Source organism: Neophocaena asiaeorientalis, unplaced genomic scaffold (genome assembly GCF_003031525.2).
Source record: "Neophocaena asiaeorientalis asiaeorientalis breed wild unplaced genomic scaffold, Neophocaena_asiaeorientalis_V1.1 scaffold106, whole genome shotgun sequence".
Classification (NCBI taxonomy): Eukaryota; Metazoa; Chordata; class Mammalia; order Artiodactyla; family Phocoenidae; genus Neophocaena; species Neophocaena asiaeorientalis.
The window spans coordinates 713,278-727,926 of NW_020172597.1; the positions used below are offsets into that span (position 1 = coordinate 713,278).

A 14,649-nucleotide genomic window follows, 5' to 3' on the forward strand; every position below is an offset into this window, starting at 1 on the left:
TCTCTCTCTCTCTCTCCCTCCCTCTTTCTCTTTCTCTTTCTCTCCAGGCCCCAGACCATCAACCCTCCCCTCCCCTCACCCCACCAACCACCAGTGCCCAAGACTTCTGCAAATCCCTTTCGGATCTGGGAGCAGCTGATGAGGGGGTGGGGACAGGTTTCTGGTTGGGCCTGGGGTTGGAGGGAGGGATTTCTCCTTCTCTTTCTTCCTGGAAAGGGAGGGAAGAGCTTGATTTCTGAGGACCTAAGTCCTGTTCCCACTGACTCAGGGGGGAGGTGGCCCCAACCCCACACCTCCATAGAGTCCTAGAACCTAATCCCTGTCACCTCCCTGCCCCCTGGGGCATGGGCCCAGGATGAAACAGTGTCTGTGGGTGCGGAGAGCGCAGGACAAGGTGGAGCCGCTTGGCTGTGGGTGGGATGCTCCCCATGCCAGTATGGGTGCTTGGAGGGGATCCTGTGGGTGTGGGAGCTGGAGGACGCAAAGGGGAGGCTGTCAGACTGGTGTGGTTCGGGAGGTTTGTAGGCTGTGCTGGAACAATGGCACTTCGGTCCGTCTTGGCTCTGCTGAGCTTGAGAGGGGACCCAGGGAGGCCTAGGCTGGGTCAGTTCCATCTGCTTACTGGTCCTCTGCAGCTGAGGGTCTCTGGCACTGGTGTGTACATCGGGGCCTGAATGGCGGTGATTACTGGGCCAGAGATGAGGGCTGGAATGAGTAGCTGGTTTATAAGCAGGGCACTGGAGTGGGATGTCTGGACTGAACGTGAGGGCATGGGCGGGATGCTTGGCTGTATTGGGGGGCGCCTGAATGGGTCCTGCATACAGGGTCCTGGATTGGGAAGACTTCTACACATAGGGACCTAGATGGAGTTACATGAGAACCTGGGTCAGGATGGTGGCTGGTCCCTACACAGAGAAGCTGAAGGTGACAAGGGCCCTTGTGAGTCAAGAGCTTCCAGGGAGTAAAGGAATTGTCCACTACACGTGCCCTTTTGAAAGTTTGAGGCATGGGTCTGAGACACCGAGTGCGTATGATGTGATTCCTACCCTCTTTGAGTTCCCTTTGCACACTGAGCATTAACAGGAGGCAGCATGCAGCAGGGGTCAAGTTTGGACTGGAGCAAGTGACTTAACCTCCTCTGGCCAGTTTATGCCCCTGGAAAATGGAGGTAGTATTATCAACCTTGTGGGGTTAATGTGAGGGTCAGAAGTGATGTACCTAAAGGAACCTGGCACACAGACACCTGCAACACAGTGTTATTGCCATTACTGTCGTGAATGCTTATCGGAACTGGTGCCAGCAGGGAGGTACAAATATGGAGGAAGTGAGGGCAGGAATTGGGAGTCAGTTTGCTTAAGAGTGTAGACTCTGGAATCAAACAGTTTAAGTCTCCCCTTCATAACTTACTACTGTGTGACCTTAGGTAATTTGCTTAAGTCTTAAACTTTCCCATTGATAAAATGACAATAATGCTGGACATTATCTCATAGAGACATTGGGATCATTAAGTTAGAGAAACACATAAAACACTTAGGAGAGGCCCTGATACGTAGTCAATGCTGAATAAACGCTATTTATTTTTGTTGTTATTATTTTTAATTCCTTCAGAGGCCCGAGGTGGAGGTGTCATTAATTAGAACTTCAGGAGGTAAATGTAGGCCAGAGAGCAAGGGGGAGGTGCGTTCTAGACAGACATGAGCCAGGCTGTATCTGGGGAACAGAGGGCCCCGTACTTGAAGTGGGGCAGTTGGGAGTAGGAGAGAGACCCAGGGGATGGGTGCAGCCATCCAGCGCAGCCATACTGTTGCCCGCCATGTGCCAGCTTGGTGCTGGCTGTACAGATGGCAGAGAAGTGAATCAGAGTCACTACCCTCAGGGAGTTCCTGGCCCAGTGGGGGAAACCGATGTGTTCACTGCTGGGAAGTCCAGGTATAACAGTGATACAGTGGTTGGTGGAATCTGTTTGTGGAAGACTTCACAGAGGAGGCATTTGAGGTGGACCTGAATGGATGAGAAGATGGACTGTCTCTCTACATACAGCAGCCAGCCTGGCTGGCAGCTCCCACTGACAGTTTCTGTCCCTCCCTGGGTTGGTGGGCCCAATAATGAGGCCTCTAATGAGCCCCTAATGTGCAGTCATGCATATGCAAATAAGGAGGAAGGGGCACCAGGCCAGTTCACTCCCCCAGCTCCTCCTCCTCAGGGATGGGCATCAGCTGGTGGTGGGGAAGGGCTGAGGGAGCAGGGAAGGAGCTGAAAGCAGGGCCCAGGCTGGGGTGGTGGCACTTGAGGGTGGTCAGGGCAGGTCTCAGGTCTGATCAATGTTGGGATTTTGGCCTCAAGCAGCTGGGGACCATGTCCTTGGGTCCCCACTGGGCCTTGGGGCCGGTAAGGCAGCCAATGAGCCAGCCCAGATAATGCAGCTTTGTTGGAGGTGGCAGCTCTGCCTGGCACCCCAGGGCACAGCCTTCAGCATCTCCATCATCACCTCTCAGCTGCAGCTCTGCCCCGAGGGGAGCAGAGAGCATGGTAGGGGGTAGACAACCTGGTATCTAGTGCTCCTCCCCAGTTATACGAGGAGATATGGGCCAAGAATAGACCCTCCTGGTGATCCTACTTATCTCCCACAGGTCTTTATTAAGGACCTTCTCTGTGCCACACATAGCACTTAGTACGTCCCGTGCATTGTCTCATTTGATTCTCAGAACTATCCTGGTAGGGACTAGTATTAGCCTCATTTTATTATTTATTTATTTATTCAATTTTTCTTTTTCGTTTTTGGCTGTGCCGCGCAGCATGTGGGACCTTAGTTCCCTGACCGGGAATCGAACCCGCACCCCCTGTAGCGGAAGCACAGATTCTTACCCACTGGACCACCAGGGAAGTCCCATATCCTCATTTTATAGATGAGGCTCAGAGAGGGAAGTAATTTGCTTAAAGTCACACGGCTAGGTACAGGCAGAAGCAAGGTTTGAACCCAGGTCCATCCGACTCTAAAGCCTGTGCACCAAACCTCTATGCTGAATTGGCATGGCCAAGCCAGGTGGTGATAGAGTCTGGCCCGCTGTCCTTGCATGACTGGTCTTCTATGGGCATCTTGGTTTTAGGGACCCTGTGAGCTTTTCTCTGGCAGGCAGAGGTAGAATCAGCAGAGCCCTGGGTCCTCTGTGCCTCCTGCTGGGTTGGAATCTGAGCAAGTGGGACCAGAAGGAGGCCCTGGACTCAGGCAGTGGTGACAGTTCAGCCAGTAGGCCATCCTCAGGCCTTGGCCTGAGTCTGGGCTTCTGTCCTCAGCTTCTAGGCCCCAGCGTGGGCAGCCCTGCTGGGGCTGAGGGAGGGCCCAAGCTGTGGGATGGGGTCATTTCCTGCCGCCTAAAATAACAGGAAGTGGGTGCTCCTGATTGGAGGCTGGGAACAATGGCCGCCGACCCGGCCAGAGAGCTCTTCAGATCTGCAGTCTCAGGTGGGATCCCGGCTTTATCACCCACAGAGGCCCACGGCCTGGCCCCAGTGCCCTGCTGCGAAGGGCCTGTGGCCCAGGTTCGGAGGACCACCGGATCAGGCTGTCCCTCTCCTAGTTCACTCCGTTTCAGAGCTGGCTCAGCTCTGTCCCGGCTGGGAGTAATGCTGCCCCCTAAGGCTCCCCTCTGTCCCAGCCCCATGATCAGGCATCTCCCAGGGTTTGTCCTTCCTGCCCACCCCATCCTCCTAGCCCAGATCTCTCCAGGAGAGGAAACCCAGGAGGCTGCCCCCTTTGGGCAGCAGAGTGAAGGTACAGACAGTCACCCTGATTTGGGACCCAAACCCAGCTTTGCTACTCACCAGCAAGTCTCTTAATCTCTCTGAATCTATTTCATTTGTCAAATGGGGTAATAATGTTGACCTCATAGGATTGTGGTGAAGATGAAAAGGACTGAAGCTTTAAGGTGTTTAGCTGTGCCTGACACAGCGTTAGCTGTTGCTGCAGTTACCTGGACTTTCTCTGGGCCCAGGTAAAGGAGTGCCCAGAGGGGCAGGGCTGAAGTGACCTGGATGAGGCTGTGTAAATATACTGGGACATCACGTCCCCGAGTGCTGTATGAATCTCTGAGGTTTCTGTCTATGCCTCGGAGGGGGTGCCTGACTGCGTGTGTGTGTGTGTGTGTGTGTGTGTGCGTGCATGTGTGTGTGTGTGTGTGCGCGCAGATTTCTGAATCCCAGTAGGTCTGTTTTCTGTATGTAACAGGAGAGAGAAAAGAAACACGTCTTGTCTCTCGCCATTATGCAGACTCTGTCCACGTTGTCTGGGTCTCTCTCTTTGCAGTGTGTACCCTCTGTCTGCGTGTGTGTCTTTGCCCCTCTGTCAGCCTCCCTGTCTTCGTTTGTCTGGTCCGATGCTGCCACCTAAGGAGCTGCTATGAGAGCCAGGAAGGCTCTGGGTAGGGGTCAGCTAGATGCTGACCTCTGCTCTTTGTGCAGCCCCTCCCCTGGGCACTCCCTTGCTCAGCCTCCTGGAGGAGGGCCACTCGCCCTCACACCTGCTCAGGTGCCCCACTTCTTGGCTCCTGGTGGCCAGCCTGGGCAGGAGCCTGCCTTCCCTGCATTCCTGCCCTCTGAGCTCAGTGCCTGCCTGCCCCACCTGCACCCTTCATCTTCATGGGGGAAACCTCCCCAGGGGAACCACTGAATCACTTCCTTCTTCAGGGAACAGGCAGGAGCCTTAGGGAGGGGTGATGTGACACCCACCAGGAACAGTGTGACATAAGGGTTTTGTCATCAGACAGCCTTGGGCCCTGTCCTACCTCCGACACTGACGTGAGCAGTTCACTTAACCTGTCTAAGTGTTCGCACCTGGGGAACGGGGGCCCCTATAGCGCTTTCCCTTTGGGGCTGTAATAAGAACTAGATGAGATAAGGAAAGGTGCCTGGTGTACTGCAGGGCTTCAGCTGTGTTTCCCTTCCTGGGCTGAGGAGCTGGCAGGGCACATACAAGGCTCTGATACGGTAAAGACATTTAGGGTTAGAGAGGCTAGACTTTGGAGCAGCTTGGGGTTTTACTATGTTATCCACAGTGTATCCATCCATCCATCCGTTCATTAAACAGACACAGAATTCCTACTCTGTGCTGGGTAGGTCCTGTATAAAGCTCTGGGCTGCAAAAAGGATTCTCGCCACCAACTCTCTCAGGGGCAGCAGGCAGACAAAAAGGGCAGACTGAGTTATCGGTATTGTGAGAGGAGTTTTGGCCCAGGAGCAGTTGTTGGGGAGGGATGAGAGGAAAGGCCTGCCAGCGCCCAGAGGGTGGAGATGGGGAGTAAGCACCCTGAGACATGTGACAGGCCCTCCGAGAGACTCGGCCCTGATCTTTCTGCAGTCCTTCTTGGGTTTTCTGAGAAGACTAGACTTACTGACCCTGCAACCAGCTCCTGCACCTTTGCCCTGCTAATGCTCTTTGTGCCAAGAAATGAATACAAACTATCTGTCACTTATCCAGTTCTTAACAAATACTTCTGGTAGATATCAGCACAGCAAAATAAAACCTCACAATTTGACACACATAAAAATACAATAAAATGACGTGGCTGAAGGATCACATTTGATGATTGAAAATGGAAATAAGCAGATATTGGTTTAACCACACCACACCATATAGATAATTAACCAAGGAATTAATTTGGCTTAACATAATTTGTTCCGAATAACACTGTCCCAGTGATATTTCATCAGGGTTGGCATAATTCTGAGGAAAATATTTGGATTCGGGGTCAATAGTCCTCCAGGTCAGAAGAAGAATTCCAAGCGTGCTATGTGCCTCTTGGGAAGTTTTTCCTGTTGAACTGCTGGAGTCAACACTCATTATTACTTTTATTAACTTGTCTCTGACTACCTTAGTCCAAGCTGCCCAAACTCAATTGAGGGGGAGTTGTTTTGCTTCCCTTCAAGTGCTTATCCCTTTGCAAGAAATTGCAATATGGGTTTCCTCATTATTAGAGTAAAAATCTCCTTCTCTGTGCACCTGCTTTAGGCAAGGGTGGCTTCCTGGTACAGTGCTTTATTCTCATTCGGCAGCATTTCGTGACGGTCTCCACATACTGGGCACCACGGTAGCTGCTGTTGAAGCAGTGGCGAGCAGAGTAGATGCGGCCCAGCCCTTAGGGGGAGGCTGACAATCACAAAAGAACCAAACAAGGAAGTATAAAACCATAACAGTCACAGTGCTCCAAACGAGAGGCACATGAAGCCATGACTATATATAATGAAGGAATTTACGCTGTTCGGAGAGGCCAGGGAAGGCTTCCCTGAGGAAATGATGCCTAACCGAAGATCTGAAGGGTGAATGGGAGTTAAATAAGAAAAGACGGAGGGAAAAGAGCATGTGCAAAGGCCCCGTGGCAGAGGGAGTGTGCAAGGCTATCAGAATTAAAAGGTCAGTGTGGCTGGAGTGTAGAGAGCAAGTGGGGAGCAGGGGAGCAGAGGTGGGGACTCAAGAGGTGTAGGGAGGGAGACAGGGGCTTCAGACTGCCAGACTTGCAGCCTGGGTTCAAGAATTTTGTCTTTCTCTTCAGAACAAGGAGAAGTCACTGTGAAGCTTCCAGTGGGGAAGAGTACCATGGCCAGATTTGCATTTGGAAACAATTACTTTGGCTGCTCAGTGAAGAGCAGAGTGGGAAAGGGTGCGTGTAGGACAGTGGGGGGAGTTTGCAGTCATCCAGGGAAGAGAGGTGCTGATGGTATCTGCCAGGGTGGAGTTCATTGATACATCCATTCAACAAATAGCTGTGGAGCACCTGTGTGCCAGGCTCTGTTGGCCTTAGAAATAGAAGAGCTAAACAAAGTAGACAAAAATGTGTGCCCTCGTGGAGATTACCTTCTGGGGGTAGGAGCCAGTGTTAAAATGCTACTGATGCTTACTGGGAAAAATAGAGTCGGAAGGAAAAAGAATACAGTTGGAAAGGCGAGGGAGACTTCAACTACAGTTTGTAGTTTTAAGGAGGGGATCAGGGAAGGCTCGAATGAGAAGTCACATACGGGTAAAGATCTGAAGGAGGTGAGGGAGTGAGACATGCAGGATCTGGGGGCAGAGAATTGTGGTAGAGGGAACAGCGAGGGCAAAGCCCCGAGGCAGAAGCATGCCTGTCACAAATAAGGAACAGTGGCCAGAAGAGACGGAGCAGGGGGAGAAGGGGAGGAGGAGAGGAGGCCAAGAGGTAATGGGCTGGAGAGTGAGGATCCCCAAGGGCCTTGGAGGCCATCGTGATGCCTTTGTTTTTTCCTCCCTGGAGGTGGGGCGTCTTTGGAGGATTTTGTCAGTTCCCCAAGCAGGGATTGAACGTGGGCCACGGTATTGAAAGCCCGCAGTCCTAACCACTAGGCCACCAGGGAACTCCTGATCTGACTTATTCTTGAAAAGAATCATTCTGCTGCTGTGGTGAGAGAAGGCCAAAGGGGAACAAAGAATGGCAGCAGGGAGGCTTTTATGAGAGATGACAGTGGCTGGACCGCGATGATAGAAGTGGAGATAGAAGTGACTGGATTCAGAGTATACTTGGCATGTGGAGCCAAAAGGATTTACTGAGACATTAGATGTGATTTGTGAGACAAGAAAAGATTCTAAAATGACTCCAAGATTTTTGGCCTGAGAAACTGGAAGGACTGGGTTGCCAATGACCAAGATGGGGAAAACTGGAGGAGGAGCAGGGTTTGGGGGAGAAAGATTGGGAGCTCAGTTTTGGATGTTAAATTTGGGGCGTCACAGACACAGAGAATGGACTTGAGGACACGGGGAGGGGGAAGGGTAAGCTGGGATGAAGTGAGAGAGTGGCATGGACATATATACGCTACCAAATGTAAAACAGATAGCTAGTGGGATGCAGCCATATAGCACAGGGAGATCAGCTCGGTGCTTTGTGACCACCTAGAGGGGTGGGATAGGGAGGGTGAGAGGGAGATGCAAGAGGGAGGAGACATGGGGATATATGTATATGTATAGCTGATTTACTTTGTTATACAGCAGAAACTAACACACCATTGTAAAGCGATTACACTCCAATAAAGATGTTAAAAAAAAAAATTGGGGGCATCGGTAAGACATCCAGGGGTGCCAAGTAGGGAGTTGCATGAGCTAAACTGGCACTCAAGGGAGACGTCTGGGCTGGAGGTAAAAATTTGGTTGTCATTAGCAGAGCAATGGTATTTAAAGCCGTGAGTCTGGATGAGATCACCAAGAGAGTACGTGTAGACCAAAAAGGGATGAGGTCTTCACCGGAGCCCTGGGGCACTCCGGTACTAAGAGGTTAGGAAGTTAAGGAGGGACCAGCAAAGAAGCCTGAGAAGTCACAGCCAGCACGTTGAAGGAAATCGGGAGAGCTTGTCGTCTTCAGAGCCAACTGAAGAAGGTGTTCAAAAAGCACCAAGGGATCAACCACGTCAAATGCGGTAGATAGGTCAGCAGGACGAGGGCCAGGAAGTGGCTGCCGACTTAGCGACGCGGAGGTCACTGGTGACCTTGAGAAGAGCAGTGTCATGGAGAAGTGGGCGTGAAGGCCTGACCCACGTGGGCGCTTGTGGCAGCGATGGGAGGAAGCGGACCAATTCTTCCAGCAAGGCTGCTTCCTGAGCCCCTGTCAGGTGCCAGAGGTGGTGTACCTACTCACCACAGGTCCCAACACCACAGGCCCCAGCCTGAGGAAACGGGCTCAGACAGGTTCAGGGCCTGTCCAAGGTCCCACAGCAGAGCTGGAATTCCCTACTCAGGCCTGTCTGACCCTGAAGCCTAAGACCTTTCCACCTCGCTGCATCTGATGCCCAGGTGCAGGCCCTTCCAGGCCTCATCCCTCTACTTCTTCCGAGACTCCCTTCACAGGGCTAGTCAGAAGCTAGTTGGAAATTCACTGTCTTGCTTGGTGGGTGTGATTTGCCTAGGTGTAGACAAACAGCCGCCTACCAGTTTTCATTGCAACACATGTAGCAGGCACAGGTGCTAGGAGGATGGCAATAAGCAGGCCTCAACCTCAGCCTTCCAGCTTTGTATTGATACTTACATACCTAGGCCATCTGGCCCCAGACAGTCCTGGGTTCAATCATGCCTCTGCCATATACTAGTTCTATGACCCTGGACAAATCACTTAGTGGGGTAAGTTTTGATAGTCTCATCTGTCAAATGGGGATAAGATTCTCAGAGCTCATGTGAAGATGCAGGATGGGGATACAAAGGGCCCAGCTCAGCTCTCGGTATGTAGTAAGCACTCACTAAATGGTTGCCACTAGTTTTTTTGCCCACTGGAATTGGAAAGGAGTTTGCGGGTGGCTGGGAAGTCGACTAGCAGTGACCAGGCAGCCTTTTGGAGCTGGTCTGGTGCGAGCTGTCATGAGCCTAGGGGCTGGCAGAGTTGGAGGGACCGTTGGGGGAAAAGGGCCTTAGCTGGGGCTGTTGCCTGGAGACCAGGAAGCTGGAAGGGAAGGAATGAGGGGCAAATAGTGTGAGCCTCAGATAATTTCATTGTGTAACATATGTTACCCCACACTGCCTGACACAGGCAGGAGGGTGTGGGGCTAAGAGCGTGGGCTGTGGTGACAAACACTGGGTTCAAGGCCAGGCTCCTTCACTTCCCAGCTGAGTGACCTCAAACTACTTTACTTAACCTCTTTTTGCTTTACTTTCCTCCTCTGTGTGAAAGAGATCTTTATAGTGCCTTCCTCAGAAGTATCGTCATGAGGATTAAAACTAATATGTGTAAAATGCTCTCAACATAGGAAGCTCTCGAGAAATATACACGTTAGTGGTTATTGTCACTATCACTCATCACAGTCCTACTGTCTGCATTTTACAGAGGAGGAGCTATGGCACAGAGAGGGCCTGTAACTAGCCCAAGGTCACACAGTTAGCGGGGAGGCCACATATTCAAATAGCCTGTCTTCCTCAGAGCCCACTGGACACCCGTCTCCCTGAAAAGGGTCCCCAGAGTTCCAAAGCTGACTCCTTGGGAGTGTCCTCTCCCTGCATACACATTGTCACCCACAGGGGTGGGGAGTTTGTCACCTCCTGAGAGGGCCACCATTCCTAGAGCAGAGGACCCTGCATGGTGGAGGCACCTGGCGAGAGCGGAAAATGCTTCCTTAGATTGACCTTTCCATGGACCCTGGCCCTGATCCCTACGCCCAGGCAGTGGCTGTGTCCCCACCAATCCCCTCAGTGCCCGGAGGGCAGCAGTAGATGGTACCAGGGCTCAACATGCAGAGGCTTCCTTTGGCGGCTTCATAAGACCCCCAGGAAAAGAGAGGGAAGTATCGTTTGCTGGCACATGAATTGTTCCAGGCACTTCACTGACATGCCTATCAGCTTGGGCTTATAGTCCCCATTTTACAGATATGAAAACTGAGGCTTAGAGCGGTTGAGTGGCTTCCCCAAGGTTATCAGGCCCTCTCTTCCTGTCTCGGGGTGGTGAAGTCGGAATCAGGCCCTCATCAGGCTGACTCCCAAGCCAGTCTTCCTGTTGTGCTACAGTGTACTTGTGCTCACACGTGTGCATGAACACGTATACACCAAATCATGTGTATTCCTTCCTTGGCACTTTGGTGTCTTTTACAGGGACCCTGAAATATCAGTGTCTTAAAAGAAGAAATCTGAGGGTGGTTGGGAAAGAAAGAAAGATGACAAAGGGGATGTCGCTGGTTGCCTACCCTCCCTTTTGGGGATTCCACACGGGCATCCCACTGTGCCCAGCACTGGCAGCCCCTGAGCACCAGGCCTTGGGATGGGCACTGTGACCCCAAGGTAAAGCAGAAAGGCGAGGGAGGCAGACATGGAAGCCAGTCATTACCATTTGGTGCACTAATAACTACTACAAACGTCTCAGCTTTTCCGATACACCCTGCTCCCTTCTGCCCCTTTGCAAATGCTCTTCTCTTAGCCAGAACCCTCTCTTCCTTGGTTTGCCAACTCCAGCTCATCCTGGACCTCAGCTTGGCTATAATTTCTGCAGGAAGCCCCTCCAATATAGGTTAACAACCATCTCTGCTTTGCTACCCCAGACATAGCACTTATTCTATACTGTAACCGCCTAGCTATCTGTCTGTCTGCCCTGCTAGAGTGTGGGCTCCACAGAGGCAGGGACTGTGGCCATTTTCTCACCGTTATATCATTAGTATCTGGAAGAGGGCCTGGCACATGGAAGGAACTCGATAAACATGTATGAATGAATGAATATCAGCTGGACAAGGGAGAGAGCTACATGTTGAACTGATGGCACAGATGTTCTATCTGACTTTCTCTCCTCTCTTGTGTTGTTCTTCCAGATGTGGCAGCCAGGACCCCTCCAGAGCCAAGACCTTCTCCAGAAGGTGACCCCTCCCCGCCACCACCACCACCACCGATGTCAGCCCTGGTGCCCGACACTCCCCCAGACACCCCTCCCGCCATGAAGAACACCACTGGCCCTAAGCAGCTCCCACTGGAACCAGAAAGCCCCCCAGAGCTGGTAGGGCCTAGGCCAGCCCCGAAGCAGGAAGAGTCCGCTTTCTCAGAAGTGAAGATCAGGGGACCCACCCCACCAGCCACAGGCCCACGGGATGCCAGGCCTCCTCGAAGAAGCAGCCAGCCATCCCCAACAGCAGGGTCAGCTGCCGACAGCCCTCCCACGAAGCAAGGTATGTGTGATGTCCCTAGTCCTGGGCCCAGTCCCAGCCCTGGATGATGCCATCCAGGGGAGTCTCTACCTGGAGGAGATAAGAAAAGGCATGGGATGAGGCCTTCGGGGAGGGCCCTGAGGCTGACTCCCCTCTTGGGGGAGGCTCTTGACCTAAGCCTCTTCTTGTTCCCTCTATTAAGATGCAAAGAAGGCAGGAGAGAGACACAAGCTGGCGAAGGAGCGGCGGGAAGAGCGGGCCAAGTACCTGGGTGAGTGTGTGGGAAGCAGTGGCATCTTCATTGTCACCACCATCGACGTCCTATTGGTAACACTAACACTTCCGGAGCATTTATCACGTGCACTGTGCTAAGAGCGGTACGCTTATCCCACTTAACCCTCTGCCCATTCTGAGGATGGGGAAACAGAGGCTCAGAAAGATGAAATCCTTTGCCTGAGCCACACAGCTAGTGGCGTAGCTGAGATTCAGACCCAGAAGCCTCATCTCACCCCAAATCTCATGCTCCTAATCACAATGTGTGAGTATCGATACAGCAGACCCCAAAGTCAGACAGGGATCTGGCACTAAAGAGCTTGTTTCTCCCTCGGTGCCCAGAGACCATGAGGCCAACGGGGGAGAAACAGGCCTCCCGTTGGGGAAGCCCTCATTCTGAGGTCTCAACCCATCTTCAGGATGCCCTTCAGTTTGAGGGGGGAGTCTGAGAACAGAGGCACCTCCCCACCAAGCAGGCAGGGGGAAGACCCACCCAGGGTCGGAGGAACAGGCAAGGCCACTTGCAGGAGACACTTGCGGGGCCCGGGCGCTGCAGGACTGCTCACGCCCCCTGGGGCTCCTTTCTCCACAGCGGCCAAGAAGGCGGTGTGGCTGGAGAAGGAGGAGAAGGCCAAGGTGCTGCGGGAGAAGCAGCTCCAGGAGCGCCGGCGGCGGCTGGAGGAGCAGCGGCTCAAAGCCGAGCAACGCCGAGCAGCCCTGGAGGAGCGGCAGCGGCAGAAACTGGAGAAAAACAAGGTGCGTTTATGCTGAATTCTGACCGGGTGCACGTGGATCTGTGTGCATGTGTGTGCACATATCTGCACACTGGCTTAGTGTGTATGCACATCTGTGTTCATGTGTCTGCAGTTGTGTGCCATGGGTACTACATCTGGGCATCTGTGCAGATGTGTTCGGTTCTGTACACGCCAGGGTGAGCACTTGTAACCCTGTGCTATCAGTACACGTATGTGTGTGTGTATAGGTGTGCAGAGATGTGTCTGTCTGAGTGCGCTGAGTGAGCTCCTAGTTAGGAGAACCCTGGCTTGAGCACCATGAAGATATGAAGGAAAAGGCAGCCTGGCCCTGCCCCGGGTCCTCAGGCTAAAAGCAAACACAGCTCCAGGGTCAGGACCCTCGTGCCAGTGGCCCACCTGGGAGTCCCAGGCATGGAGAGTCCTGCTCCATCCTCAGAGAAACAGCTCATACACTCAGATAATGAGTCAAGAACAGTGAAAAGCTCCCCAAGAACACGTTGAAAGGGATCTGTTGCAAACTGTCTTCAATCATAGGGGGAGGCATTGTCCCAGGAGAGAGAGGGCCTTTCTCCCAGGTAGGAGGAATGATTCTGAGCCAAGACCCTTCCCCTCTGCCCCCTCCTCACCAGGAGCGATATGAAGCAGCCATCCAGCGGTCAGTGAAGAAGACGTGGGCCGAAATCCGGCAGCAGCGCTGGTCCTGGGCAGGGGCCCTGCACCACAGCTCCCCAGGACGGAAGCCCAGTGAGTGCGCAGGAGGGGCCGCAGGGTGGGCGGGGGAGGTTGGGGCCTGAGAGGTGGGGGAAGGGAGCAGCTTCAGTGCAAGGAGCTGGCAGCCCCCTGCAGCAGGTATGCCTTGTGTCGTGTGACTTGTGCCTTCTGGAATGATCTGTAAACCCAAGTCCTTTACAAGGACTTCCACTAGCAAGTCAGAGGTCGAGTCTCTTCATTCGGTTCGCTCCTCAAACCTCTGTCATTTTAGATTAGCCTTCTTTGCTCCTGTCAATTGCTATTAGTTGCTGATACATAGAAGAGCACTTTAATACCCTGCAGACACTGGACGTTTAAAGAAAACCGTCACCCCCTTATGTATCTGTCTTGCAAGGTAGATTTTTGTCTCTGAGTTTTCTTCACGTAGGGCCATCGCGGATTTTGGTCTTTTTGCTGGCATGTATGTACCGCTGTGTTTGGATGTCTTTATGTAACGGCAAGACTCAGTATTTCTCATTGTGCATCTTTTGGTGTATGTGCTCATGGATCTGTGCGTTGTGTGTCTTAAGATGTGTTTGCCTTGGTGTGTTTGTGGCCTTGTGTACCTCAGTGTGGGTTCCCAAGTCAGATGGAATCGGGTCAGGATCCCAGCTCTGGCACGTGTGGTGTGACCTCTGACTTCTTGCTGTCTCACTTTCTTCATCTGTAAAATGGGGATAACAGTACTACTTGCCTCCGAGGTTGTAGGTAGATGTTGGGGAGGATCAAGTGTGGTAACATGTGTGTGGTGCCCAGCACAGTGCCTGGTACACGGTAAGCATCCGACAAATGCTAGCTGTTACAAATATGATTAAGTTGCTTCGATGTATTTGTGCCTGTGTGCATCTGGGTCTGACCCTCTTTCCGTTGGTGTTTTTGTTTCTGTATCTGCATGTCTGCACACACGCATGCATGTGGAAGTACCTATCACTCTATATGCCCGGGCCTGCACATCTTTGTCTTTGTGTGTCCCTATGAATATGTGGATTTGTGTGAGTGACTTTGACCATGGGTTCTTCTGTTTAGGAACGTCTCTGCATTTGTCCCAGTACCGTGGGTGTTGTAGCCATAGAGCCTTGGCTGGGCAGTGCCAGCAAGTGCCGACGCTGGGTGGTTATGGGGGAGGGGTTGCAGCACCCAGCCGTAGGGAGTGACTTCCTGGCCAGGAAGGCTGTAGTTTCTCTAGTTTTACTCCATCTCCTTCCTCTGTTCCTTTTCCGTCGGCTCCCCCAATCCAGGTTGTCTCTGGTCACCTAACCACCCCCTC

General features: G+C 52.6%; 1 protein-coding gene across 6 annotated transcripts in view; it reads left to right on the forward strand.

The window, feature by feature from the left end:
• The window catches only part of MAP7D1 (MAP7 domain containing 1), a 21,806-nt gene that overhangs the window by 1,031 nt on the left and 6,126 nt on the right, over window positions 1-14,649 (forward strand). For all 6 annotated transcript variants that reach the window (XM_024738843.1, XM_024738844.1, XM_024738847.1 and 3 more), the window contains exons 2-5: window positions 11,275-11,625; window positions 11,807-11,875; window positions 12,470-12,633; window positions 13,262-13,376. In XM_024738843.1, coding sequence (XP_024594611.1) covers window positions 11,275-11,625; window positions 11,807-11,875; window positions 12,470-12,633; window positions 13,262-13,376 — 699 coding nt within the window. The remainder of the gene's footprint in view (window positions 1-11,274; window positions 11,626-11,806; window positions 11,876-12,469; window positions 12,634-13,261; window positions 13,377-14,649) is intronic.